At 44.6% G+C, this 27,789-nt stretch overlaps 1 protein-coding gene across 11 annotated transcripts in view; it reads right to left on the bottom strand.

Annotated features, from left to right (window-relative positions):
• FAM120B (family with sequence similarity 120 member B) overlaps positions 1–27,789 on the bottom strand; it is a 748,069-nt gene that overhangs the window by 549,647 nt on the left and 170,633 nt on the right. For all 11 annotated transcript variants that reach the window (XR_011019402.1, XM_068231927.1, XM_068231926.1 and 8 more), the window contains one exon: positions 11,618–11,798. Coding sequence is in view for 10 of the 11 variants with exons in the window: in XM_068231927.1 (XP_068088028.1) it covers positions 11,618–11,798 (181 nt within the window). In the remaining variant the exon portion in view is untranslated. The remainder of the gene's footprint in view (positions 1–11,617; positions 11,799–27,789) is intronic.

Raw genomic sequence — 27,789 nt, 5'->3', positions numbered from 1 at the left:
TACAAAGTGTATTATACAGGCTGCCTCCTGCCCTGGTGGTCCCAATGTCCGAGGGACCACCAGGGCAGGCTGCAGCCACCCTATGTCGCACCCAAGCACACTGATTTCTCCCCCCCTGCCCCAGATCGCCCACAGCACCCCTCAGACCCCCCCCCCTGCCCACCCCCCAGACCCCTGTTTGCACCCAATCACCCCCCTAATCACCCATCAATCACTCCCTGTCACTATCTGTCAACGCTATTTTTTTTTACCCCCCCCCCTGCCCCCTCCTGATCACCCCCCCACCCCTCAGATTCTCCCCAGACCCCCCCCCCCCCCCAGATCCCCCCCCTGTGTACTGCATGCATCTATCCCCCCTGATCACCTGTCAATCACCTGTCAATCACCCATCAATCACCCCCTGTCACTGCCACCCATCAATCAGCCCCTAACCTGCCCCTTGCGGGCAATCTGATCACCCACCCACACCAAAAGATCGCCCGCAGATCCGACATCAGATCACCACCCAAGCGCAGTGTTTACATCTATTCTCTCCTCTAAACACCCACTAATTACCGATCAATCACCCATCAATCACCCCCTATCACCATCTGTCACTGTTACCCATCAGATCAGACCCTAATCTGCCCCTTGCGGGTACCCAATCACCCGCCTACACGCTCAGATTGCCCTCAGACCCCCCCCCCCCCCTTATCAATTCGCCAGGGCATTATTTACATCTGTCCTTCCCTGTAATAACCCACTGATCACCTGTCAATCTCCCATCAATCACCCCCTGTCACTGCCACCCATCAATCCCTCCCTGTCACTGTCACCCATCAATCAGCCCCTAAGCTGCCCCTTGCGGGCAATCTGATCACCCACCCACACCAATAGATCGCCCGCAGATCCGACATCAGATCACCACCCAAGCGCAGCAGTGTTTACATCTATTGTCTCCTCTAAACACCCACTAATTACCCATCAATCACCCACTATCACCACCTGTCACTGTTACCCATCAGATCAGACCCTAATCTGCCCCTTGCGGGCACCCAATCACCCGCCTACACGCTCAGATTGCCCTCAGACCCCCCCTTATCAATTCGCCAGGGCATTATTTACATCTGTCCTTCCCTGTAATAACCCACTGATCACCCATCAATCACCCCCTGTCACTGCCACCCATCAATCACCCCCTGTCACTGCCACCCATCAATCACCCCCTGTCACTGCCACCCATCAATCAGCCCCTAACCTGCCCCTTGCGGGCAATCTGATCACCCACCCACACCAATAGATCGCCTGCAGATCCGACATCAGATCACCTCCCAAGTGCAGTGTTTACATCTGTTCTCTCCTCCAAACACCCACTAATTACCCATCAATCACCCCCTGTCACTGCTACCCATCAGATTAGACCCCTATCTGCCCCTAGGGCACTCAATCACCCGCCCATACCCTCAGAACGCCCTCAGACCCCAGCCCTGATCACCTCGCCAGTGCATTGCTTGCATCTATTCCCCCCTCTAATCACAACTTGAGACACCCATCAATCACCTCCTGTCACCCCCTAGCACTCCTATCTATCAGATCAGGCCCAATACAACCTGTCATCTAAAAGGCCACCCTGCTTATGACCGGTTCCACAAAATTTGCCCCCTCATAGACCACCTGTCATCAAAATTTTCAGATGCTTATACCCCTGAACAGTCATTTTGAGACATTTGGATTCCAGGCTACTCACGGTTTTGGGCCCGTAAAATGCCAGGGCAGTATAGGAACCCTACAAACTGACCCCATTTTAGAAAAAAGACACCCCAATGTATTCTGTTAGGTGTATGACGAGTTCATAGAAGATTTTATTTTTTGTCAAAAGTTAGCGGAAATAGATTTTTGTTTTTTTTTCACAAAGTGTCATTTTTCACTAACTTGTGACAAAAAATAAATTCTATGAACTCGCCATACACCTAACGGAATACCTTGGGGTGTCTTCTTTCTAAAACGGGGTCACTTGTGGGGTTCCTATACTGCCCTGGCATTTTAGGGGCCCTAAACCATGAGGAGTAGTCTAGAAAACAAATGTCGCAAAATGACCTGTGATTACGACATTGGGCCCCTTAGCGCACCTAGGCTGCAAAAAAATGTCACACGTGGTATCGCCGTACTCAGGAGAAGTAGTATAATGTGTTTTGGGGTGTATTTTTACACATACCCATGCTGGGTGGGAGAAATCTCTCTGTAAATGGACAATTGTGTGTAAACAAAATCAAACAATTGTCATTTACAGAGATATTTCTCCCACCCAGCATGGGTATGTGTAAAAATACACCCCAAAACACATTATACTACTTCTCCTGAGTACGGCGGTACCACATATGTGGCACTTTTTTACACCCCAAGTACGCTAAGGGGCCCAAAGTCCAATGAGTACCTTTAGGATTTCACAGGTCATTTTGCGACATTTGGTTTCAAGACTACGCCTCACGGTTTAGGGCCCTTAAAATGCCAGGGCAGTATAGGAACCCCACAAATGACCCCATTCTAGAAAGAAGACACCCAAACATATTCCGTTAGGAGTATGGTGAGTTCATAGAAGATTTTATTTTTTGTCACAAGTTAGCGGAAAATGACACTTAGCGGAAATTGATTTTAATTGTTTTTTTTCACAAACTTGTGACAAAAAAATAAAAACTTCTATGAACTTACCGTACTACTAACAGAATACCTTGGGGTGTCTTCTTTCTAAAATGGGGTCATTAGTGGGGTTCCTATACTGCCCTGGCATTTTAGGGGCCCTAAACCGTGAGGAGTAGTCTTGAAACAAAAATGACCTGTGAAATCCTAAAGGTACTCATTGGACTTTGGGCCCCTTAGCGCAGTTAGGCTGCAAAAAAGTGCCAATCATGTGGTATCGCCGTACTCGGGAGAAGTAGTATAATGTGTTTTGGGGTGTATTTTTACACATACCCATGCTGAGTGGGAGAAATACCTCTGTAAATGACAATCTTTTGATTTTTTTACACACAATTTTCCATTTACAGAGTTATTTCTCCCACCCAGCATGGGTATGTGTAAAAATACACCCCAAAACACATTGTACTACTTCTCCCGAGTACGGCGATACCACATGTGTGGCACTTTTTTGCACCCTAACTGCGCTAAGGGGCCCAAAGTCCAATGAGTACCTTTAGGATTTCACAGGTCATTTTGAGAAATTTTGTTTCAAGACTACTCCTCACGGTTTAGGGCCCCTAAAATGCCAGGACAGTATAGGAACCCCACAAATGACTCCATTTTAGAAAGAAGACACCCCAAGGTATTCTGTTAGTAGTACGGTAAGTTCATAGAAGATTTTATTTTTTGTCAGAAAAGTCATAGATGCTTGAAAATGGGAAAATTCACTTTTTGCACCATAGTTTGTAAACGCTATAACTTTTACCCAAACCAATAAATATACACTGAATGGGTTTTTTTAATCAAAAACATGTTTCTCCACATTTTTCGCGCTGCATGTATACAGAAATTTTACTTTATTTGAAAAATGTCAGCACAGAAAGTTAAAAAATCATTTTTTTGCCAAAATTCATGTCTTTTTTGATGAATATAATAAAAAGTAAAAATCAAAAGGAGCAATCAAATAGCACCAAAAGAAAGCTTTATTAGTGACAAGAAAAGGAGCCAAAATTCATTTAGGTGGTAGGTTGTATGAGCGAGCAATAAACCGTGAAAGCTGCAGTGGTCTGAATGGAAAAAAAGTGGCCGGTCCTTAAGGGGGGTAAAGCCCACGGTCCTCAAGTGGTTAAATCATGTAGCGAGCCCATTATAGCCGCTGTGCAGCGGCATCCCGCCACCCTCTTTGATCGCCTCCGGCGATCTCCAATCAGGAAATCGCGTTCAAAGAACGTGATTTCCTGGAGGGCTTCCCCCGTCGGTACGGCGCGGCGAGCGGCGGCTAATCGGCGCAAAGCGGCGGCGATCGGAGTGCACACGCAGCTAGCAAAGTGCTAGCTGCGTGTTGCAAAAAAGAAATTATGCAAATCGGCACAGCAGGGTCTGAGAAATCCTCCTTACGACTGGAAGATTAAGGCTCGTCTCAATTTTGCTAAAAAACATCTCAATGATTGGCAAGACTTTTAGGAAAATACCTTGTGGACCGACGAGACCAAAGTTGAACTTTTTGGAAGGTGCATCCGTTACATCTGGCGTAGAAGTAACACAGCATTTCAGCAAAAGAACATCATACCAACAGTAAAATATGGTGGTGGTAGTGTGATGGTCTGGGGTTGTTTTGCTGCTTCAGGACCTGGAAGGCTTGCTGTGATAGATGGAACCATGAATTCTACTGTTTACTAAAAAATCCTGAAGGAGAATGTCCGGCCATCTGTTCGTCAACTCAAGCTGAAGCGATCTTGGATGCTGCAGCAGGACAATGACCCAAAACACACCAGCAAATCCATCTCTGAATGGCTGAAGAAAAACAAAATGAAGACTTTGGAGTGGCCTAGTCAAAGTCCTGACCTGAGTCCTATTGAGATGTTGTGGCATGACCTTAAAAAGGCGGTTCATGCTAGAAAACCCTCAAATAAAGCTGAATTACAACAATTCTGCAAAGATGAGTGGGCCAAAATTCCCCCAGAGCGCTGTAAAAGACTTGTTGCAAGTTATCGCAAACGCTTGATTGCAGTTATTGCTGCTAAGGGTGGCCCAACCAGTTATAAGGTTCAGGGGGCAATTTCTTTTTCACACAGGGCCATGTAGGTTTTGAGTTTTTTTCCTCACTAAATAATAAAAACCATTATTTAAAACTGCATTTTGTGTTCAATTATGTTATCTTTCACTAATAGTTAATGGTTTTTGATGAGTAGAAACATTTAAGTGTGACAAACTGTAACGATTGTGGAATTCTCTCTGTAGTCAGCGCACAGGACGTGTGCTGGCACTGTGGAAATCCTCCACAAGCGCATAATTTGAGAGAACCCAGCAAAAGTTGCAATGCACCTGTAAAGGGAAATTCCTGTCGGCAGATGGAGCTGTGGAGTGCAGAGGAACAGATCCTCTGCCCTGCCACAGACGCCAGACAGGAATTGTACGAAGGGAAGAAACGCAGGGCAAGATAGCCCTTAAAGAGAGAGAGCAAAGCGACAGAGTGTATGTGTGTCCACCAATCTAGTCGCCACCCTGCGACGATGAACACACAACCATGAAGATCAGGTGAGAAGGCAATCGCAAGAGATGGCGATTGCTAACAGCGACAAGACCGAATAAGCACAGATGAGGAATGAATGTATGTCCACCAATCTAGCCGCCAACCTGTGACGGTGGACACACAACAGATGAAACCAAGTGAGAACGCAATCGCAAGAGAAGCGATTGCGAATGAGAATGAGCACAGGTACAGAATGTATGTATGTGCACCAATCTAGTCGGCAACCCGCTACGGTGCACACACAACAGCAGAAACAGAGTAGGAACGCAATCGCGAGAGAGGCGATTGCCAGAGGTGACACAAGGCTACAGCAAGGCAGAGCACGAGAGTAGCAAAGGCACAGCAAATCATACAATGAGAAGATAAAGAAAATAACAAACGCTAACTAAACGCGAACACTGCACTCATTCGCAACAGCGAACGCATTTACTGCGCGATCTCCGCACGTTAAGCACAACAGAGACAAGCACGCCTAACTAACCCCCGCCACACAAACACAAAACAGAGAACGCGAGCGCTTGCTTAACGGTTACCTCACTGAGCCTACAGCAAGCGTTCGTATCCGACAAGACGAACGGACGGGAAGCAGGATAGGAAAGATCCACTGCTCTTTCCGCCAGAGCGAGTGCGATCCAGGTAAAGTAACAGAGCTAGCAGGATCCACTGCTCTTTCCGCCAGAGCGAGTGCGATCCAAGTTCAGGGACAGGATCATAGATCAGAAAGATCCACAGCCACTACCGCTAGGGGCTAGTGCGATCCAAGCAATACAGACAGATGAGATAGCCGGTAGCAACCGCTGCTCCAGGTATACTCCAAGAAAGCGATCAGAAGGATCCACAGCCGCTACCGCTAGAGGCTAGTGCAATCCAAGTAAGACAGATAAAACAGAAGGGGCTACCAGTAGCAACCGCTGCTCTGGTTAGCACCCGCAGACAGACAGAACGATTTCCTGACGACCACCGTTGGCGACAGGACAATCGCAACAGAGAGACAATACAGACAAAACAGATAAGCAGGCAAACTGCACTAGAGAAGCTGCCTAGTGCAGTCCCCAGAATTACTCTAACTAACTATAACAATCCAACAGGAAAGGTTGACACTCCAGGAGTGATTTAACAAACCGTTATGACCAGCAAAGCCTTCTGGTCAGCAGAAGGCTTTTATACTGCCAGCCCTCAAAAGGAGACAGTTGGGCAATTTGCATGTATGCAAATCCCTCAGCAAAGCAACTCTGAAAGTTGCAAGATGAAGCCAGGTCTCTTTTCCAGAGACCTGCATCTCTCAGACATAAGGAATGGTCAAACAGCTGTCTGCCTGTGCAGCCAGCTGAGCGGATCATTACACAAACATGCAAAAGAATAAGAAATCAGGAAGGGGGCAACTAGTTTTTCACATCACTGTAAGTTTTTTTTCACTTCTGAGTCTCTTTAAAAGGTAAAACTCTGACTGCAGGCTAAGTCTTCAATGGTCTGAAAATCTATTGCCTCTCAAGGACAAGATCTCCGTTTCAGAAAACTTCTGGGCCTTTATACTTAAATCTTGTCATAATGACCTACTAACTGCGCACTTCAGGGGTTCCAAGACTCTTTATTTTACTACAGTGAACATTCTGGTGGCCTGATCTGGTTTGAGACTGTGGTACTGTATTTTTCGGACTATAAGACGCTCCAGACTATAAGACGCACTTACCGTATATACTCGCATACAAGCTGAATTTTTGACCCCCAAAAAGGGGGCCAAAAGTTGGGGGGTCGGCTTGTATGAGAGTCATGTTGGTCCGCGGGCCCCCCCTCCGCTAGTCCGCGGGTTCCCCGCTCCCCCCACGGCCGCCGCCGCTGCTATTACCTGCCCGCATCTTCTATTCCCCTCTCCGTACTTGTAAACATCCACAGCAGCGCGCCCGGCGCTGCTACTGTTATGAGGCAGGAAAGAGCGTGGCTTCCTGTTACTATGGGAACCGCTCTTTCCTGGCTCGCCGCTCGTCACAGTAGCAGTAGCAGCTAAACTGGGGCACTTTACTAGCTATACTGAGCACTATACTAGCTATACTGAGCACTATACTAGCTAAACTGGGGCACTTTACTAGCTATACTGGGGCACTTTACTAGCTATACTGGGGCACTTTACTAGCTATACTGAGCACTATACTAGCTAAACTGGGGCACTTTACTAGCTATACTGAGCACTATACTAGCTATACTGAGCACTATACTAGCTAAACTGGGGCACTTTACTAGTTATACTGAGCACTATACTAGCTATACTGAGCACTATACTAGCTATACTGAGCACTATACTAGCTAAACTGGGGCACTTTACTAGTTATACTGAGCACTATACTAGCTATACTGAGCACTATACTAGCTAAACTGGGGCACTTTACTAGCTATACTGAGCACTATACTAGCTATACTGGGCACTATACTAGCTATACTGGGGCACTACCTACCCATACTGGGCACTTTACTAGCTATACTGGGACACACTAGGGGAATAAGGCGGCCAGCATTTCCTACCCCTTATATGGGGGTCAATCATTTTTCCCTGGTTTTTCAGGTAAGAGTTGGGGGGTCGGCTTATATGCGAGTATATACGGTAGGTTTAGAGGACAAAAATCAAGGGAAAAAATAATTAACTAAACCTGGTGCGTCTATGGTGCAGGGGCGTCTTATGGACTTTTTTCCCCAATTATTATGTTCCCCTTGTACCTTCCTTGAACCTCCTGTGTCCTCTGTCCTCCTATACAATATACAATACAATAACATTTATAAAGCGCTTTTCTCCCATAGGACTTAAAGGACATAGTTGTGTCTCAGATCAATACAGGGTGGCAGGATGGACTGTGTTACAGAGGAGATAGTTAGGTGTTCATAAATGCCAGACTGAAGAGGTGGGTTTTCAGTTTAGACTTAAATGCTTCCAGAGATGGTGCTATCCTGATTGCGTGGCAGGGAGTTCCAAAGTCTAGGGGCAGCATGATAGAAGGCTCGTTCTCCAAAGGTTTTGAGGTGAACTCTGGGGGTGACCAAGGTGTTACATCCTTTTGATCTAAGATTGTGGGGGGTATGATGCAGTTGCAGCAAGTCCTTCAGGTATCCAGGGCCCAGATTGTGCAAGGATTCGAATGTCCGTAAGCCAATCTTAAATAAAATTCTCCATTTTATCGGTAGCCAGTGGAGTGAACACATGGTTGGTGTTATGTGGCAATGGCGGGGTTGGCTCGTTAGCAGCCTTGCGGCGGCATTCTGTACTAATTGCAGGCGGCGTAGGTCTTTCTTATGAAGGCCTGTGTAGAGAACATTGCAGGAGTCCAACCTTGATGTGATGAAGGCACGAACTAGGGTTGGAAGATCCTCTGATTGAATTAGGTGTTTAATCCTTGCAATATTCCTTAGGTGAAAGAAGGAATGTTTCACAACAGCTGAGATTTGATTCCTGAAGCTTAACTTCCCATCAATCAGTACTCCCAGGCTGCGCAAGCAGTATGAGTTGTTAAGGTCTGAGCTCCCTATCCTTAGTGGTGTTGGTTGAGACTGGGGCTGCTTTGCTGTCGAGCCCTGACCTCAGTTTTGTCAACATTAAGTTTTAGCCAGTTATTATTCATCCACTCCTGAAGCTCAGCTAAACATGTGTTTATCTGTGGAATAGGGTTTGCAACGCCAGGTTTGAATGACAAATATAGCTGGGTGTCATGAGCGTAGCAATGATCTGTCAGGCCATGTTTTTGTATGATTTCTCCAAGTGGCAGCATGTATATGTTGAAAAGTAAAGGTGATAATATCGCGCCCTGGGGTACACCATATTTTAGTGGTACAGGGTTTGAGAGGAAGGGCCCTAAGGCTACCCTTTGTGTTCTGCCAGCCAGGAAGGAGATGAATCACCGACGAACAATGCCATTTATGCCACAGTACTCTTGGAGCCTGTTCAGCAAGATTTCATGATCAACTATGTCAAAAGCCGCTGAGAGGTCGAGCAAAATCAGGATGGAACATTGGCCTTTGTCTCTTGCTATGAGCAGATCATTGCTAATCTGGGTGAGGGCTGTTTCACAGCTGTGATATTTTCTGAAGCTAGATTGAAGAGGGTCAAGGATGCGGTTTCTGGAGAGCCTGGCTTTAAGTTGGGGGTAGACAGCCTTTTCAATAATTTTCCCCAGAAATGGGAGGTTTGAGACAGGTCTGTAGCTATTTAGAGCGTCTGGGTCTAAGGATGTTTTTTTGAGTAGTGGCCTGACAATTGCTTCTTTCAGACAAGAGGGAAACCACCCTTCTTGTAAGAAGCCGTTGACTATTTTGTGGTATGCCAATGTAAATAGCTAAGGGCATTTCAACATGAACTTCGTAGGGCCAGGGTCCAGATCATAGGTAGTCTGGCAAAGGTTTGAGAGGATATCCAAGATGTCTTTTTCAGTGATAACCTTGAAGCCCATGATGGTAGGCTATTTTTGCATCCATTATATAGCTTTCCGGAGCTGTGAATTGTATGGCAGATCGTATGAAGGAGACTTTGTCTCAAAAGAAGTGGGCAAATTTCTTGCACAGGTCCTATGACGGTCTGACGCTGGATTTCCGGCAAGATGGATTGCAGAGATTGTCACCCATGAGGAAAAGTTGGACTTCTTTTGGTTGATCAGCGATTGATATTTTTCCAGGTGAGCAATTAGGGAAAGTTTGTGTTCAGGGGACTGATGTTTGTGCCACTGTCGTTCCAGTCTGCGTCCCTGTTTCTTTAGTTCCGTTACAGAGTTGTCAAACCAGCGAGCGTGATGTAATGGTGCGGAACGTTTAATTTTTAAGGGAGCTATGGAGTCAAAAGCGTCTCCTAGGTCCCCTGGTGTCTCTGTGTCCTCTTTCCCCCTCCCTCTGTCCCATGTTCTCTGTCCCTCTGTTCCCTTTCTCCATCCCCATGTCCTGTTTCCTCTGTGTCTTCTACCCCTGTGTTCCCCTGCGTCCTCTATCAGTCATGTCCCTTATATCTTCATCATGTCCTCTAGTGTGTTATTTAAATACTTGCAGTCTGGCATCTCTATCCCTGTGTCCTCTATCCCTCATCTCCATTTTATCCCCATGTACCCTTCCTCCATCCTTGTGTTCAACAGTGAGTTAGATACATACGGTACTTGTAGGTGGGCATCTCAATCCATGTATTCCCATGTCCTCCATGTCACTAATCTGCTGGGCATCTCAATCTCTGTATTCCCGTGTCCTCCAGGTCCCCTGTCACTCATCTGCTGTACATCTCAATCCCTGTATTCCCTGTGTCCTCCATGTCCCCTGTCACTTATCTGCTGGGCATCTTAATCCCTCTGTTCCGTGTCCCCCATCTTTTTTTTTTCTGTTCTATTGCTGATGTCCTCTTCCTCTGTCCCTGTGTCAGCCAGCGCATTTAATACATACCAGTAGCTGTTCCAGAGTCCTTTGTGTCCTCCATCTCTTATTTCTCTTCGATCGCCGGCACGTCAGCACACATGAACGATGTCCTCCTCCGCCGTCCCCACGTGTCAGCCAGCGTTTGAGATTCAAACTGGCAGCCGCGCAACTCCCTCCATTTAAAAGTCACAGCACAGTTTTGCTGATCTATGGGCGGGACAACAGCTCCATTGGTGGGACCAATCAGTGCACTCCCTGCTACTGAGGGAGTGCAGTGATTGGCCCCAATTATGGGCTGTGCTCCCGCCCTATGGACTATCAGGTGCTGTTTTGATTAGAGCAGGAAACATTAAGCAGCGTGATTGGCAGTCTGGAGCAGCACCCCCGCCTGATTGGCTCATAGTTCGGCAAAGCTGTGCGCGTTAATGTGGGGAACTGTGCGGCTGCTAGTTGGTGTCTAAAATGCTAGTAAACATGGCGATGGAGGAGGAGGACATCGTGATCAGGAAATAAGTGATGGAGGATGTGGAGGACACAGCAACAAAGCTCAGGCTACATGTATGTACTCAAACACACTGGCGGACACGGACGGAGGACGAGGACATCGGGAAGAGAAGGGAGAGGTGAGCTAGGGGAAATACAGGACACGGGAACACAGGGATTGAGATGTGGGGCTGTATGTACAGTATCTATGGTGGACACGGGCTGAGGAGCAGGTCCAAATATGTAGTATTCAGACTATAAGACGCACTGACTTTTCACCCCCACTTTTGGAGGAGAAAAAGTGCGTCTTATAGTCCAAAAAATATGGTGTCTGTATCATCTTATACCACCTGAATGAAATGGTTTCCCTAAAAATCCTAGTCTAAAGCTCCACCACAGCAATTACTATATGACTGCATAAAGCATACTGCATTTTCAAATCACTTGTTTTCTTGTTCTGTGCTTACCACAGATCCCTGAGACGTTATTGTTGACCACACTTATCTCAACTTTGTGTGTAAATGTAATACCAACAAGCCAAATTTTCAGTTTTACATAATCAGCTGGTTCACTTACCATTTCCAGTGCCAAGAAGAACTGCATAAATATGCTGACGGGCAGCTTTAAATATAACAGCTTGTCCATGTATTTCTGGGTCATTTTCATCTTCCAAAGTATTACTGCAATCACTCTCTCCTGTGCAAATGATATTGCAAATCATGGTACTCTCTCCTCTGTAGTGCTCATCTAAGGCAATCTATAATCACAGAAAAAAGATGCACTGATCAATTAAGTATAGCACTATGGGGGTGGTGTTCATACTCATGCACTTAAAGGAAACCTCAATCAAAATGTGCTGCCCTATGATATACTTACTCAGGGCTTCCTCCAGCCCCTTGCAGCCTACGTGTCCCTCACAGCATCTCCGCTTGCAGCCGCCAGCTCTGTACACTGCGGACTACGTGGATTTGATTGACAGCAGTGCTTACGCTGTAAAGGAGGTTAGTCTCTGCACCGGCAGGGACCCTGGGCTGGCAGCTGCGAGCGGAGATGCTGCGTGGGACATGTCGGCTGCAAGGGGCTGGAGGAAGCCCCAGGTTAGTATATCATGGGGCAGCACATTTTGATTGATGTTTGGAAGCAGAGTTTTGCACATGGATATAGCAACGTATACTAAAATGTTTTGGAGCCGTTAAACAAACCACCGGCTTCCCATTACTTCATGTGCTTTTCATTTTATGGCAATTAGCAGTTCTTGAAAGTATCAACAATAACTTTAAAGTGAACCTAAACTGTCACAAAGAAAAAGCGTTTCACTTACCTGGGGCTTCTACAAGCCCCCTGCAGCCATCCTGTCCTGGGCCAGTCCTCATCGATCCTCCATTCTTGTGGAGCTAGGCTGCCTAGTGAACTTCCCTTATCTGACATACCGTGTACACCCGCATATAAGTCGATCCCCGTATAAGCCGAGGAACCCACTTTTCCCTCAGTAACCAGGAAAAGTGATTGACTTGAGTATAAACCCCCTCCCCAGTATAGACCCCTCCACATTAGCCAGATGTGCCCCAGTACAAGTCAGCCCACCTCCCCATAGCCAGATGGGCCCCAAGGATGATAAAGCGGTTTCCAAGATGCCACTGGATGACATAATAGATATGAGACACAGAGATTGGCACAGAGGAAGAAGACCCGATCATTGCACCGCTGTCACGTTCCTTGCATACTCCCAGGTCAGGGGACACAGGCAGTCTTGAGCAGCGCCCTCTGCACACCATGTTGCAGGGGATGCAGGGCATGGACACAGCAGGGAGTCAGCTGGCAAGAGCAGGATCATTAGTGCAAGATCTTTATGCTTCTCTGCCAGTAAAAAAAAATCTGGCATCCGTTCTGCTCCACAGACTTGCATATAAGACGAGGGGGTAACTTTTCAGCATTTTTTTGTGCTAAAAAAATAGGCTTATACAAGAATATATAAGGTATTTAGTTTATATATTTGTTCTATTCTAGCATAATGATTTAGCACAACAGGTTCAAGAACATTTGGGAAATGGGTGATCACAACACGATAACGTTTGATCTGGTGACTGATAGGCTGCGGGGCAGCGGGACCACTAAAACTATGAATTTTACCTAAAAGCAAAGTTCATTCAACTCAGGCAGGCACTAAGTTTGGTGAACTGGGATAATGTACTAGAAGGGGAGGACACTGAAGGGAGATGGCAAGCTTTTAAACTTATTCTCAATCAATATTGTAGTATGTATATCCCATATGGAAACAAAATGTCTAGGAATAAAAAAAAAGGCCTCTATGGATAAATAGAAAGGCTAGAGATAAAATGAAGGGGAAAAAGAATGCCTATAAGGTCCTAAAACAGGAGGGGACCGAGGATGCATTAAGCAATTATAAGGAGTGCAATAAAAGTTGTAAAAAAGAAATTAGGCTGGCAAAGATTGAAGCTGAAAATCAAATCACTAGGGATATCAAATCTAACCCAAAGAAGTTTTACAAGTACATCAACTCTAAATAAGAAAAATTGACTGTATTGGACTCCTAAGGGATGAGGGTGGGAACTCATTGGTGGATGACCAAGGTAAGGCAGAGTTAATAAATGCTTTCTTTGCTTCTGTCTTCACAAGGGAAACATCACTGTTGCAAATTACAGATGTAGAAGAGTCTCAATCTCCCAACTGTAATATTAAATACTTAACGCAGGAAGACGTGAAGTCAAGGCTATATAAATTAAAAATAGACAAGGCACCTGGCCCAGACGGCCTGCATCCTCGGGTCCTAAGGGAATTAAGTTCAGTTATAGATAAACCCCTTTATCTTATCTTTTGTGACTCTCTTTCAACTGGCAGAGTCCCCGTGGATTGGCGTACAGCCCACGTTTTCCCATTATTTAAGAAGGGCAAAAAATAAAATCCAGGAAATTATAGACCTGTAAGCTTAACATCAGTTGTATGCAAACTATTTGAGGGTTTACTAAGATACTATACATGACTTTATAGTAGGAAATAATTTTATTTCTCAGCATCAACATGGGTTTACTAAAGACAGGTCCTGTTTGACTAACATGCACAGCTTTTATGAGGTAGTGAACGCAAATGTGGATATTGGGAATGCTGTAGATGTGATATACTTGGACTTTGCAAAGGCCTTCGACACTGGTCCACACAAAAGTCTGGTGCAAAAGTTGAGGATGCAAGGACTGGGGAAGAGTCTGTGTGCATGGATAGGGAACTGGCTAGTGGCTAATGGACCGAAAACAAAGAGTTGTGGTCAATGGCTCATACTCAAAATGGGTGACTGTTAGCAGTGGGATCCCACAGGGGTCTGTACTGGGTCCAGTGCTCTTCAATGTATTTATTAATGACCTAGTAGATGCAGTAGTAAGCAATGTTGCTATTTTTGCAGATGATACAAAATTGTGCAGAATCATCAACTCTCAGGAAGATAGGGACATATTGCAACAGGATCTGGATAGGATGGCTATATGGGCACATAAATGGTAGATGAAATTAAATGTTGAAAAATGTAAAGTTATGCATTTTGGTCGTACAAATGGTCTAGCACCATACAAAATAAATGGGATACAGTTGGGGACATCAAACTTGGAGAAGGACTTGGGAGTACTCATCGACAACAAGTTAAATAATCGTACTCAATGCCAAGCCGCTGCAGCTAAAGCTAACAACATTTTGGGATGCATTATAAGGGAAATAAATACTCGAGATGCTAGCATAATATTGCCCCTGTTTAAAGGGGAACTTCAGCCTAAACAAACATACTGTCATTAAGTTACATTAGTTATGTTAATTAGAATAGATAGGTAATATAATCTCTTACCCACCCTGTATTAAAAGAACAGGCAAATGTTTGTGATTCATGGGGGCTGCCATCTTTGTCATGGGGGCAGCCATCTTTTTGGTTCAAAGGAGGTGACAGGGAGCATAAGACACAGTTCCAACTGTCCTGTGTCCTGATAACCCCCAGCTTCATGCGCTAGGTTTCAAATGTCAAATTCAAAATGAAAAAAAAAAATTGCACCAAAACAGCAGAACGAGAACAACAACATCAGAAATCCCATCATGCTTTGCACAGCATCAGGGGGAAAAAGCCAGGGCAGTTTTCTTCTGTGCAGCTAAAAATAAGGCTTGTATAAGAGAAACAAAGTTCTGATGCTGTGAAACTGTTAAAGAAACACCAAGCCTTTTCAGTGCTGCTGAGTCAATTTTTAGTCTGGAGGTTCACTTTAACTCTCTAGTAAGCCCACATCTGGAATATGGAATTCAGTTCTGGGCACCACGTTACAGGTGCAGAGACTAGCAACAAAATTGATAAGTGGGATGAAAGGTCTCACTTACCAAGAAAGGTTAGATAAACTGGGTTTATTTAGTCTAGAGAAAAGACGCCTTAGAGGGGATCTAATTAACATGTATAAATACATCAGAGGGCAATAGAAAAGCTTGGCGGTTGAGCTTTTTGTCCCTAGGCCTCCTCAAAGGACTAGAGGACATGATCTGTGCATGGAGGAAAAACGTTTTAGCCATTTATTTAGGAAAGGGTTCTTTACAGGTAGGCCTGGTGCACACCAAAAACCGCTAGCAGATCCGCAAAATGCTAGCAGATTTTGAAACGCTTTTTCTTCTTTTTCTGTAGCGTTTCAGCTAGCGTTTTGCGGTTTTGTGTAGCGGTTTTGGTGTAGTAGATTTCCTGTATTGTTACAGTAAAGCTGTTACTGAACAGCTACTGTAACAAAAAACGCCTGGCAAACCGCTCTGAAGTGCCGTTTTTCAGAGCGGTTTGCGTTTTTCCTATACTTAACATTGAGGCAGAAACGCATCCGCAATCCAAAATCTGCTGCAGCCCGGGAGTATGCGTTTCTGCAAAACGCCTCCCGCTCTGGTGTGCACCAGCCCATTGAAATACATTACCCTAGCGGATCCGCACCCGCAGGAGGATCGCAAACCGCAGCGGAAACGCTCTGGTGTGCACTAGGCCTAAGAGTGATTAAGATGTGCAATTCTATACCTGCATTTAAAGGGGGCTTAGATGTTTTCCTTGCGTTGAAAGACATCCATGGCTACAATAACTAGGCAATGCCTAATGATCCAGGGATTTTATCTGATTGCCATCTGGAGTCAGGAAGGAATTTTTTTCCCTTTTGGGGCTAATTGGACCATGCCTTGTAAGGGATTTTCGCCTTTCTCTGGATCAACAGGGATATGTGAGGGAGCAGGCTGGAGTTATACTTTGTTCGTGGTTGAACTCGATGGACGTATGTCTTTTCTCAACCCAAATAACTATGTAACAGTATGTTTTATTTAATTGTTAGCGACATAGTTTTAATAAAGGTTACTGTTAAATTTGTCCAGTTCCCTGCAACTGTATATCTATAGTATGCCTAGTTATGGATTTATAAGTTTTTTGCATGCAATGCTCTTTCTATACATGGGCATATTTGATGGACCTGTATGCATTATATGCGTATGTCTTTTTATTTTATTATTTTAAGTAGTGTTATATAGGTGGAGGTTTCTCCTGCATATATGGTATAGATAGCACACACCCAGAGTGTATGCTTGAATTGTTCCAATTGTAACCATTATCAGTGTTCAGAGTTTAGCGATTTGCGTTAATGATTTTAGGCTCTTGATTTGGCCTGAGGAAGTGGGCAGGGACCCACGAAAAGTGTTGCTAGTGCTATTAAAGTTCATTTTTGTATGAATTTGTCTTCATTGAGGTAAGCCACCTCAAACAATTTATTTTATTGTTTTTAATTCACTTTATAATTTTCTGGGCGCCTTTTAATCCTGTTTGTGCAATGCAGAAAATGTTCTGCTGTGTCCAGGGAGGTAGCACAGAGCTTTCTATACTTTGTATTCACAGCAATTACTTAATTACAAGATAATCTGATAATTTGTCCTGCAACTGGCAATGTTATTAGTTAGCTTCGGTGAAGTGTAAATACAGTGGCTTGCAAAAGTATTCGGCTCCCTTGAAGTTTGTCACATTACTGCCACAAACAATCAATTTTATTGGAATTCCACGTGAAAGACCAATACAAAGTGGTGTACTCGAGAGAAGTGGAACGAAAATCATACATGATTCCAAACATTTTTTACAAATCAATAACTGCAAGGTGGGGTGTGCGTAATTATTCAGCCCCCTGAGCCAATACTTTGTAGAACCACCTTTTGCTGCAATTACAGCTGCCAGTCTTTTAGGGTATGTCTCTACCAGCTTTGCACATCTAGAGACTGAAATCCTTGACCATTCTTCTTTGCAAAACAGCTCCAGCTCAGCCAGATTAGATGGACAGCGTTTGTGAACAGCAGTTTTCAGATCTTGCCACACATTCTTGATTGGATTTAGATCTGGACTTTGACTGGGCCATTCTAACACATGAATAGGTTTTGTTTTAAACCATTCTATTGTTGCCCTGGCTTTATGCTTAGGGTCGTTGTCCTGCTGGAAGGTGAACCTCCGCCCCAGTCTCAAGTCTTTTGTACACTCCAAGAGGTTTTCTTCCAAGATTGCCCTGTATTTGGCTCCATCCATCTTCCCATCAACTCTGACCAGCTTCCCAGTCCTTGCTGAACAGAAGCACCCCCAGAGCATGATGCTGCCACCACCATATTTGACAGTGGGGATGGTGTGTTCAGAGTGATGTGCAGTGTTAGTTTTCCGCCACACAAAGCGTTGTGCATTTTGGCCAAAAAGTTGAATTTTGGTCTCATCTGACCAGAGCACCTTCTTCCATATGTTTACTGTGTCCCCCACATGGCTGGTGGCAAACTGCAAATGGGAGTTCTTATGCTTTTCTGTTAACAATGGCTATCTTCTTGCCACTATTCCATAAAGGCCAACTTTGTGCAGTGCACGATTAAAAGTTGTCCTATGGACAGATTCCCCCACCTGAGCTGTAGATCTCTGCAGCTCGTCCAGAGTCACCATGGGCCTCTTGACTGCATTTCTGATCAGCGCTCTCCCTGTTTGGCCTGTGAGTTTAGGTGGACGGCCTTATCTTGGTAGATTTACAGTTGTGCCATACTCCTTCCATTTCTGAATGATCGCTTGAACAGTGCTCCGTGGGATGTTCAAGGCTTTGGAAATCTTTTTGTAGCCTAAGCCTGCTTTAAATTTCTCAATAACTTTATCCCTGACCTGTCTGGGGTGTTCTTTGGACTTCATGGGGTTGTTGCTCCCAATATTCTCTTAGACAACCTCTGAGGCCGTCACAGAGCAGCTGTATTTGTACTGACATTAGATTACACACAGGTGCACTCTGTTTACTCATTACCACTCATTAGGCAATGTCTATGGGCAACTGACTGCACTCAGACCAAAGGGGGCTGAATAATTACGCACACTCCACTTTTCAGTTATTGATTTATAAAAAAATGTTTGGAATCATGTATGATTTTCGTTCCACTTCTCACGTGTACACCACTTTGTATTGGTCTTTCACGTGGAATTCCAATAAAATTGATTCATGTTTGTGGCAGTAATATGACAAAATGTTGAAAACTTGAAGGGGGCCGAATACTTTTGCAAGCCACTGTATGCCTTCAAATGACATTAGACTAGTCTTTTTAGGTTTTATATTTATTTTTGCTAGGTTTAACATTTAAGAACAAAAAATTTAATTTGCGTTTTTTACCACTTTTAATAACAAATACCTTAAGTATTTCAATTACTGGTAATCCATGGAAAATGATAGAGGGTCAGATGCACTATATTGCAGTAAAGCTGTTTTTCGCAGTGAGCGCAGAGGGATTAACGTAAATAAAGTACTTCTCTGCTGTAAGAATAAAGCCCAGTGCAGTTACATAGCTAGTAGAGTTGAAAAAAAAGACATACGTCTATCAAGTTTATTGCAAAAAATATAGCCGGGGGGCAGGGGGAGGGAGAAAAAAAGCGGACACATTTCTTGGACCGACACAGTCTGGAATTACTTTGTAATTAAATTATAGCCATGGATGTCCTTCAATGCAAGAAAAGCCCCCTTTAATTACCTAAAGACCGAGTCGCACTAATGGGCGTGATCACGGCAGCAGCCCCAGGACCGCCTGACGCCAATTGGCGTCAAGTCCTGGGGCTGGTTTTTGCAGGAGATCGCGTGCGTGGATGCACGCTTGAAAGGTGGCGCTCCGCCTTCAGTCTCCCAACTGCGATCGCTGGTCGGAGACTGTTAGATGGCGAAACCGACGTCTATAAACCTTGTACAGCGCTGCAATCTACAGCAGCACTGTACTGGGCACAGCCGTGTGACAAGGCTGTCCCAATGGGACACAAGCGAGCGATTGGCTCTCATAGGCAGAAGCCCATGACAGCCGATCGCCATGATTGGCTGGCTGGGGGGAGGGAGGGATTTCAGAAAAAAAAATAGCAGAATTTATTTAAAAATAAACAACAAATATTTATACAAAAAAATAAAAATAAACACTGAATAAGAGATCAGACCCCACCAACAGAAAGCTCTGTTGGTGGGGAGAAAAGAGGGGGGGGGATGAAATCACTCGTGTACCGAGTTGTGTGGCCCTGCAACGAGGTCTTCAAGCTGCAGTGACCAATTTACAGAAAAATGGCCTGGTCTTTAGGGGGGTTTAACACTGCGGTCCTCAATTGGTTAAATGCAGGTATAAAATTTGCCAGAACTACTTCCTGTGGTAATAGGGATGATCAATGAGATACAAAAATCTTATGTGTTTATGCAAATATATGTACATTTTTATGCAAATATATGCAGCTTGAAATTGGACCAATCAATTTAAACCTGGTGGGACGTGATTGTTCCATTTTCAAGCTGCATATATTTGCATAAAAGCTGAAATATTTGCATCCCTAGTGGTAATACACTCCACATTTTGATCATTGTTACTGTAAAGAATCCTTTCCTAAACCGATGCCAAATGGTTTTCCTCCTAGTGTTAAAATCAATTAAGCCATTAGGCAACCAGACATTTATACAAAAATTGAATATGGTTCACAGTACAATAAAAAAAAAGTGGTTTAATCAGAAGTAAACCGCCGCATAACGAGCGCTTTAGACCCCCAAATCCCCGGGGGGGGGGGGGGGGGGGCAAACCGGCCGGCGCTTCCTGAAAGAGGCAGAGCTTTCAGCTTCAGCTCTGCCTCTACTGCTGTCAATTGCGGCGGATCACCGCCTCTCCCCGCCCCTCTCAGTCTTCCTTCATAGAGAGGGGCGGGTAGAGGCGGAGATTCGTGCGGCGATTGACCTGCCTCAGCGCAGCAAAAACCACAACCAAGTTGGTCGTGGATCTTTGCCCGGGGATTTGGGGGGTCTAAACCCCTCATTTTGCGGTAGGGATGCGGCGGTTTACTTCTGATGAGACTACTGAAGCGAATAACAAGGTAAAAATGGCAAATTTTATTCGCTTCAGAGTCTCTTTAAGGGTTCTTTCATACTTGTGCAGTGCCTTGTGGCAATTTACCGCACTGCTACCGCAGGCCAATGAAAGTCTATGGGTGCTTTCATATTACCTACGGTGCGCCAGAAGTGCTCAATCTGATGCACTTCCAATTCTACATTAGCGCACGTATCTGCATCGACATGCAGCAGACCGGAAGTCATGTTAGTCTATGGTGATACCGAGATTGTAAAACTGTTGGGGGCAGCAGTGCAGCGATTTTGCGATGCGCATGCACAGAAGTGTATTTTTACAATGCGCTTCCATGCACTTCCGTATTTTCAAAACAGGAATTGACATCAAGCAAGTGTCACTTTCTGTTTGGCCAGATGCCAGACGGGTAATAACGCATAGTAGGCTTGTTTTTGGCGGTGTGGCCGCCGCACTGCACACTCCAATATACAGTTTGAATCCAGCCTCATGGTAACAAATTCAAACACAAACACTACCGACCTCAACCTAATAGGCGTGCAAGGGTCCTGTCTGCATTCTGCACATACACTCCTACCCAGAGATGTACTGTAGCATAGCTTTTTGCACATTAACTATGTACTATGCGGTTAGATTAGAAGGTCACTGGAGCTGAACTGAACTGCCCTCCATCTCCTCTGTACTGACTGGGGTACCTTAAAGGGGAACTTCAGCCTAAACAAATATACGGTCATTAAGTTACATTAGTTATGTTAATTAAAATAGATAGGTAGTATAATCTCTTACCCACCCTGTTTTAAAAGAACAGGCAAATGTTTGTGATTTCATGGGGGCAGCCATCTTTTTCAGGGGGGCAGCCATCTTTTTGGAGATGAAAGGAGGTGACAGGGAGCATGAGACACAGTTCCAACTGTCCTGTGTCCTGATCACCCCTCCCAGCTGCGTGTGCAAGGCTTCAAATCTCAAATTCAAAATTTAGAACAAATTTGCACCAAAACAGCAGAAGAACAACAACTTCAGAAATCCCATCATGCTTTGCACAGCATCAGGGGAAAAATGCCAGAGCAGTTTTCTTCTGTGCAGCTAAAAATGAGGCTTGAGTAAGAAAAACAAAGTTCTGATGCTGTGAAATTGTTAAGGAAACACCAAGCCTTTTCACTGCTGCTGAGTAGATTTTTAGTCTGGAGGTGCACTTTAATGCTAGTGAAGGTTTTAATCTGTTTATGCTATTGCTTTATACTTTATAGCCTTATGACAAAAAGCAACAAATATTACCTTATTGCAGCCATGCCCAACCTATGGCCCAGCTTTTGTGGCCCGCGAAGGATCAGAGGATTGCGTCATAGGACGGGTAAACAAGCTTTCTCGCGAGTGCGCATGCAACCATAGGAGGGTAAACAAGCACTCTTGCGCTCACGCTGTGATAGAGACCCTCGCTCATTGGTTGCTGCAGGAACCTCCCTCCAATAGGAATCAGCCTTATCCCTATTGGAGAACTTTCCCCCAGCAACCAATGGGTGAGAGGCTAGGACGGTACCAAATTACAATCTCCCGTTGGGCTCTCCTGTCCCAGACGCTTTGCCGTGCTTGCCTCACTGTCTCTTTGCCACTCAGGCCTCACTGTCTCGGATCCCAGCCCTCACCCCCCGTACTTTCTGCCCGGCCAACCTGTGAACAACGTTTTTAGGCCCCAGAAACTGTGCTCCGCGCCAACCTTCACCTGCACCTCGGCCACGGCAACTAATTGAGACCCTGGCTGAATACTAGGCCGCAGTTCACATAGCACTTGTGCTGGGCAGGGGATCATCCAGAAAGCTGCTGATCACAGCACTAACCCCTTATCGAAAGGATCAAGCCTGCCTTCAGCCTTTACAGCCCAGGATTACTTGCTGGTGATACATTTGGAATACTGAAATTAGGAAGGTACTGCTGCTGGACTCTGTTGCCATCGCTGCATTAATCTGCCTCTGCACATACACCCAGTATGCTGCCTCTGCAAATACACCCAGGTATCGTATTTAAATTTTGTATGCATCTGTTCCGGCACACAAGATTTATCTTAATATGAAGTGTGGCCCTCGGGCAAAAAAAGGTTGGGCACCACTTATTGTTTTCACTTTTTGACTTCTTAATGACATAGGCTTAGCTACAGATTTTAGAATCAAAGTTTTAACATCCTCTTTCATGTGGGCAGTGAAAGGCTTAGATAGCCAAAAATTTAGTGTCAGCTTCCTTGCCAGTAGCTATTTGGTGTGTCCCTAACTGCCAAAATTATTCAGTTTTCTTGCTTGCTGGTGGCTTAAAAGGCATTTTATTGATTAGATGTGAAAATATCACACAGGTGAAAACTTAGTAGAACAAGTGAATTGGATCTGGCCCCGAAATGTCTTGTGCTCTTTCAATCAACATAGAAATTGGGATTTACAAGCAAATTCAATTGTCAGCTTCACCTGAGCGATGTCTAAAAGTGTAAAACATAACTTGAATATTAGCTATTCGTCTGAGCGATGCTCCTGTATCCCAAACAATGCTGAGCTATCAGGAGCAAGGTATTTGTGCCATGGAGCTGTTCTTCAGCACCACGATACTGCTGTCTCCCTCCCCTGGGTGATGCATGTTCACCCATCGCTGTCACTTAACGTTCACTGCTAAAAGAACAACACTTCCAGCAATGCCACACACAATGTCCATGTATCATGGCGTGCTCTGCTGGCAATGTCGCCTCCCATCACTCTGCACCACCTGTGGGACCTGCTCCGATTGCAGACACGGTCGTCCTCTCCAGGGTCTTCACTGAAGCCCAAGCAAAAGCATATGATGCTCTCGTAGTTGTTCCCCATTCGACCAATGAGAATCAACCTCTAACTTGACAAATTAAGCTCCTCCTCCACCTCCAGCATGTTATTTAGTTTCATAGCAAGAAAATATTGCCCAAGCAAGTTCTTTACAGATTGGAGGGGGGGGGGGGGGGGTAGGTCAAAATGGAGTTGAATTATGCGATGGTCTCAACATGAATAACAATCAAATCTTTGAAAGTGCATATACAGATTTAAGATAGGTATACACAGGGGCGTAACTAAAAATTCCCGGGCCCCCCTGCATCATTAGTGGCAGCGGCAGGCTGAATACATACATACCTCCAACGCGCAGGAGGTCTCCGATCTTTAAGAGCTTCATGCTACTTCCTGTTTACACAGGAAGTAACATGAAGCACTTACTGATCGGAACACTCTGCGCGATGGAGGTATGTATTGAGTCTGGCGCCGCCACCACTAATGATTGCAGGAGGGGGAGCGCTGAGAGGAGAGCCCGAGGTGAGGGGGGGGGGGGGTGGGGGGGGTGTCCCCCCTCCCCACTGATCTGTCACACTCTCCTCTTATGCTGCGACCCCTCCTGCCCCCCAAAAAGGCCCTGAGCATCCCCTATTGTTACGCCCCTGGGTATACACAAATCAATTTAAAGAGACTCCGTAACAAAAATTGCATCATGTTTTTTATCATCCTACAAGTTCCAAAAGCTATTCTAATCTGTTCTGGCTTACTGCAGCACTTTCTACTATGACAGTCTCTGTAATAAATCAATGTATCTTTCCCCTGTCAGACTTGTCGGCCTGTGTCTGGAAGGCTGCCAAGTTCTTCAGTGTTGTGGTTCTGATATGAACTCCCCCTTTCAGGCCCCTCTATGCACACTGCCTGTGTATTATTTAGATTAGAGCAGCTTCTCTCTTCTCTCTTATCTTTTACAAGCTGGATAAATCGTCCTCTGAGCTGGCTGGGCTTTCACATACTGAAGAATTACAGACAAGGGCAAAGCTGTTTGCAGGAATAAAAGAGCAGCCTGAAATTTCAGTGCATGAGAACAGGGGGAAAGAAACACACAAATGATCTCTTGAGATTCAAAAGGAAAGCTGTATACAGCCTGCTTGTGTATGGATGTATTTTCTATGTGTGGACATACTGTACATCAACCTACTTCCTGTTTTGGTGGCCATTTTGTTTGTTTATAAACAAACTTTTTAAAACTGTTTTTAACCACTTTTAATACGGCGAGGAGCGGCGAAATTGTGTCAGAGGGTAATAGGAGATGTCCCCTAACGCACTGGTATGTTTACTTTTGTGCGATTTTAACAATACAGATTCTCTTTAAGTTTCCATTTCATCACTTTGTTCAATAAAAATATCCAGTTGATCAAAAAAATCAATCAATCACAGTAGCATACACAGCAATCAATGTATTGTTAATTCTGTAGTAAAGGACGTTCAAGTTCCCAGAGAAGAAAAGCCCATTGGAAAGGGCATATGTGCTCCAGAATTTTTTATGAATTTTGGCCACTTGCAATTTTTTCTTCCAATATTTCCACTAGGAAATTATTTTTTGTCTTTTTAAAATATCTTACCAGCACTATGCAGTTAAAATAATTTTGACAGTACTTGTTCACCTACTTTTTGGTACTGTTTTGAGTATTTTCTTACTTGCTAGTGGGTTAAAGGACAACTGTAGCAAGAGGGCTGTGGAGGCTGTCCTATTTATTTCCTTTTAAGTAATACCAATTCTCATACTGCACATGCCCAGGATGCTCCTAGCGTGATCAAAGACGCACACGGCCAGGGCCGTGAAGGAGCAGTGGCCATCGACTTGCTGAGACATAGGAAATCAAAGCAAGTCGCTCCGGGGCCCAGAAGATCTGTTTGCCACAGCGTGGGAACAGGGTGGCTGCAGGGGGCCGATAGAATCCCCAGGTAAGTTAAACTGGATTTTTTTCAATTGCTTTTGGTTTCCTTAAAGAGAAACTCCAACCAAGAATTGAACTTTATCCCAATCAGTAGCTGATACCCCCTTTTAGGCTGCATTTCCACTTGTGCGGTGCGAATCGCCGAGGTAAAAATTCGCATGCGGATGCGAATTTCGCATGCGGGTGCATGCGAATTTTCATGCGAAGTCGCATGCGAATTCGCATGGATGACGATGCATGCGAATTTAACCTTGGCAGTGCTGGAGTGCTTTTTCCATTGTTTCTATGCGAATTCGCATGAAAATTCGCATGAAAATTCGCATACCTAAACCGCATGCGAATTTCCTATTAAATGCATTGCATGCGATTCGCATAGCGGTATGCGGTATGCGAATTCTGATGGCTCTGCCATCCGAATTTTTTCTGCACAGAAAAACGCACAGGAATCCTGACAAGTGGAAACAGTCCCATTCACTTGTATTGCTATGCGAATTTGCATGCGAAAAATGCATGCGAATTCGCGATAGTGGAAATGAGCCCTTACATGAGAAATAGAATGATTTTCACAAACAGACCATCAGGGGGCGCTGTGTGACTAATTTTGTGTTGAAACCCCTCCCACAAGAGGCTCTGAATACCGCAGTACTCTGGGCAAACTGCCACAATGTAACAATGTTCACAGACAGGAAATGGCTGTTTAAAGCTGTCTGTAACAGCCAGAGCAGCTAGAAACAGCTACATAACTTGCCCACAGTAACAATGTCACCATGTAATACATGTCAGAATGTGAATCTGGGAGAGGAAAGATTTTACAATGAGCAAACACTGACTAAATCATTTATACATAATTATTGTAAAAATGAAGCACTTTTTTTTATTAAATTATTTTCACTGGAGTTCCTCTTTAAGGGCCCTTTTCCACTACCAATCGCAATCACAATCGCTAAACGCTAACGATTGTGATTGCTTTTTGTCACTCATATTTTTATGTGATCACGATTTTGCATACCCAATGCACTTGCATTGCAAAATCGTGGTAAAAATTGCTCCTGAATGCATTTTGGACAAAATTGAATCACGGTAGTGGAAAATACCAAATACCTACAGCGATTCCTATATTAATTGCAAAACCTAGCGATTTAAAAATCGCTAGCATTTTGCGATTTTGCTGAATCGCTCTGCAGTGGAAAAGCGCCCTTAAGGCTGTTAAGGCTTTTTTCACACTATAGGCCCGATCCAATTCACTTTTTCTCTTAAGTTTTCTCCCCTGTGATATACAGGATCTTCTAAAAAAATTAGCATATTGTGATAAAGTTCATTATTTTCTGTAATGTACTGATAAACATTAGACATTCATATATTTTAGATTCAAATACACACAACTGAAGTAGTTCAAGCCTTTTATTGTTTTAATATTGATGATTTTGGCATACAGCTCATGAAAACCCAAATTTCCTATCTCAAAAAATTAGCATATTTCATCCGACCAATAAAAGAAAAGTGTTTTTAAAACAAAAAAGTCAACTTTCAAATAATTATGTTCAGTTATGCACTCAATACTTGGTCGGGAATCCTTTTGCAGAAATGACTGCTTCAATGCGGCGTGGCATGGAGGCAATCAGCCTGTGGCACTGCTCAGGTGTTATGGAGGCCCAGGATGCTTCGATAGCGGCCTTAAGCTCATCCAGAGTGTTGGGTCTTGTGTCTCTCAACTTTCTCTTCACAATATCCCAGGAGATTCTCTATGGGGTTCAGGTCAGGAGAGTTGGCAGGCCAATTGAGCACAGTAATACCATGGTCAGTAAACCATTTACCAGTGGTTTTGGCACTGTGAGCAGGTGCCAGGTCATGCTAAAAAATGAAATCTTCATCTCCATAAAGCTTTTCAACAGGTGGAAGCATGAACCCACTTTAGAACCAGAAACAGCGGCAGAAGCGCCTGACCTGGGCTACAGAGAAGCAGCACCGGACTGTTGCTCAGTGGTCCAAAGTACTTTTTTCAGATGAAAGCAACTTTTACATGTCATTTGCAAATCAAGGTGCCAGAGTCTGGAGGAAGACTGGGGAGAGGGAAATGCCAAAATGCCTGAAGTCCAGTGTCAAGTACCCACAGTCAGTGATGGTCTGGGGTGCCATGTCAGCTGCTGGTGTTGGTCCACTGTGTTTTATCAAGGGCAGGGTCAATGCAGCTAGCTATCAGGAGATTTTGGAGCACTTCATGCTTCCATCTGCTGAAAAGCTTTATGGAGATGAAGATTAAATTTTTCAGCACGACCTGGCACCTGCTCACAGTGCCAAAACCACTGGTAAATGGTTTACTGACCATGGTATTACTGTGCTCAATTGGCCTGCCAACTCTCCTGACCTGAACCCCATAGAGAATCTGTGGGATATTGTGAAGAGAAAGTTGAGAGACGCAAGACCCAACACTCTGGATGAGCTTAAGGCCGCTATCGAAGCATCCTGGGCCTCCATAACACCTGAGCAGTGCCACAGGCTGATTGCCTCCATGCCACGCCGCATTGAAGCAGTCATTTCTGCAAAAGGATTCCCGACCAAGTATTGAGTGCATAACTGAACATAATTATTTGAAGGTTGACTTTTTTGTTTTAAAAACACTTTTCTTTTATTGGTCGGATGAAATATGCTA

Source organism: Hyperolius riggenbachi, chromosome 4, assembly GCF_040937935.1.
Source record: "Hyperolius riggenbachi isolate aHypRig1 chromosome 4, aHypRig1.pri, whole genome shotgun sequence".
NCBI lineage: Eukaryota > Metazoa > Chordata > Amphibia > Anura > Hyperoliidae > Hyperolius > Hyperolius riggenbachi.
Note: the sequence above shows the minus strand (reverse complement) of the source record. Positions and strands in the feature narration are given on the sequence as shown.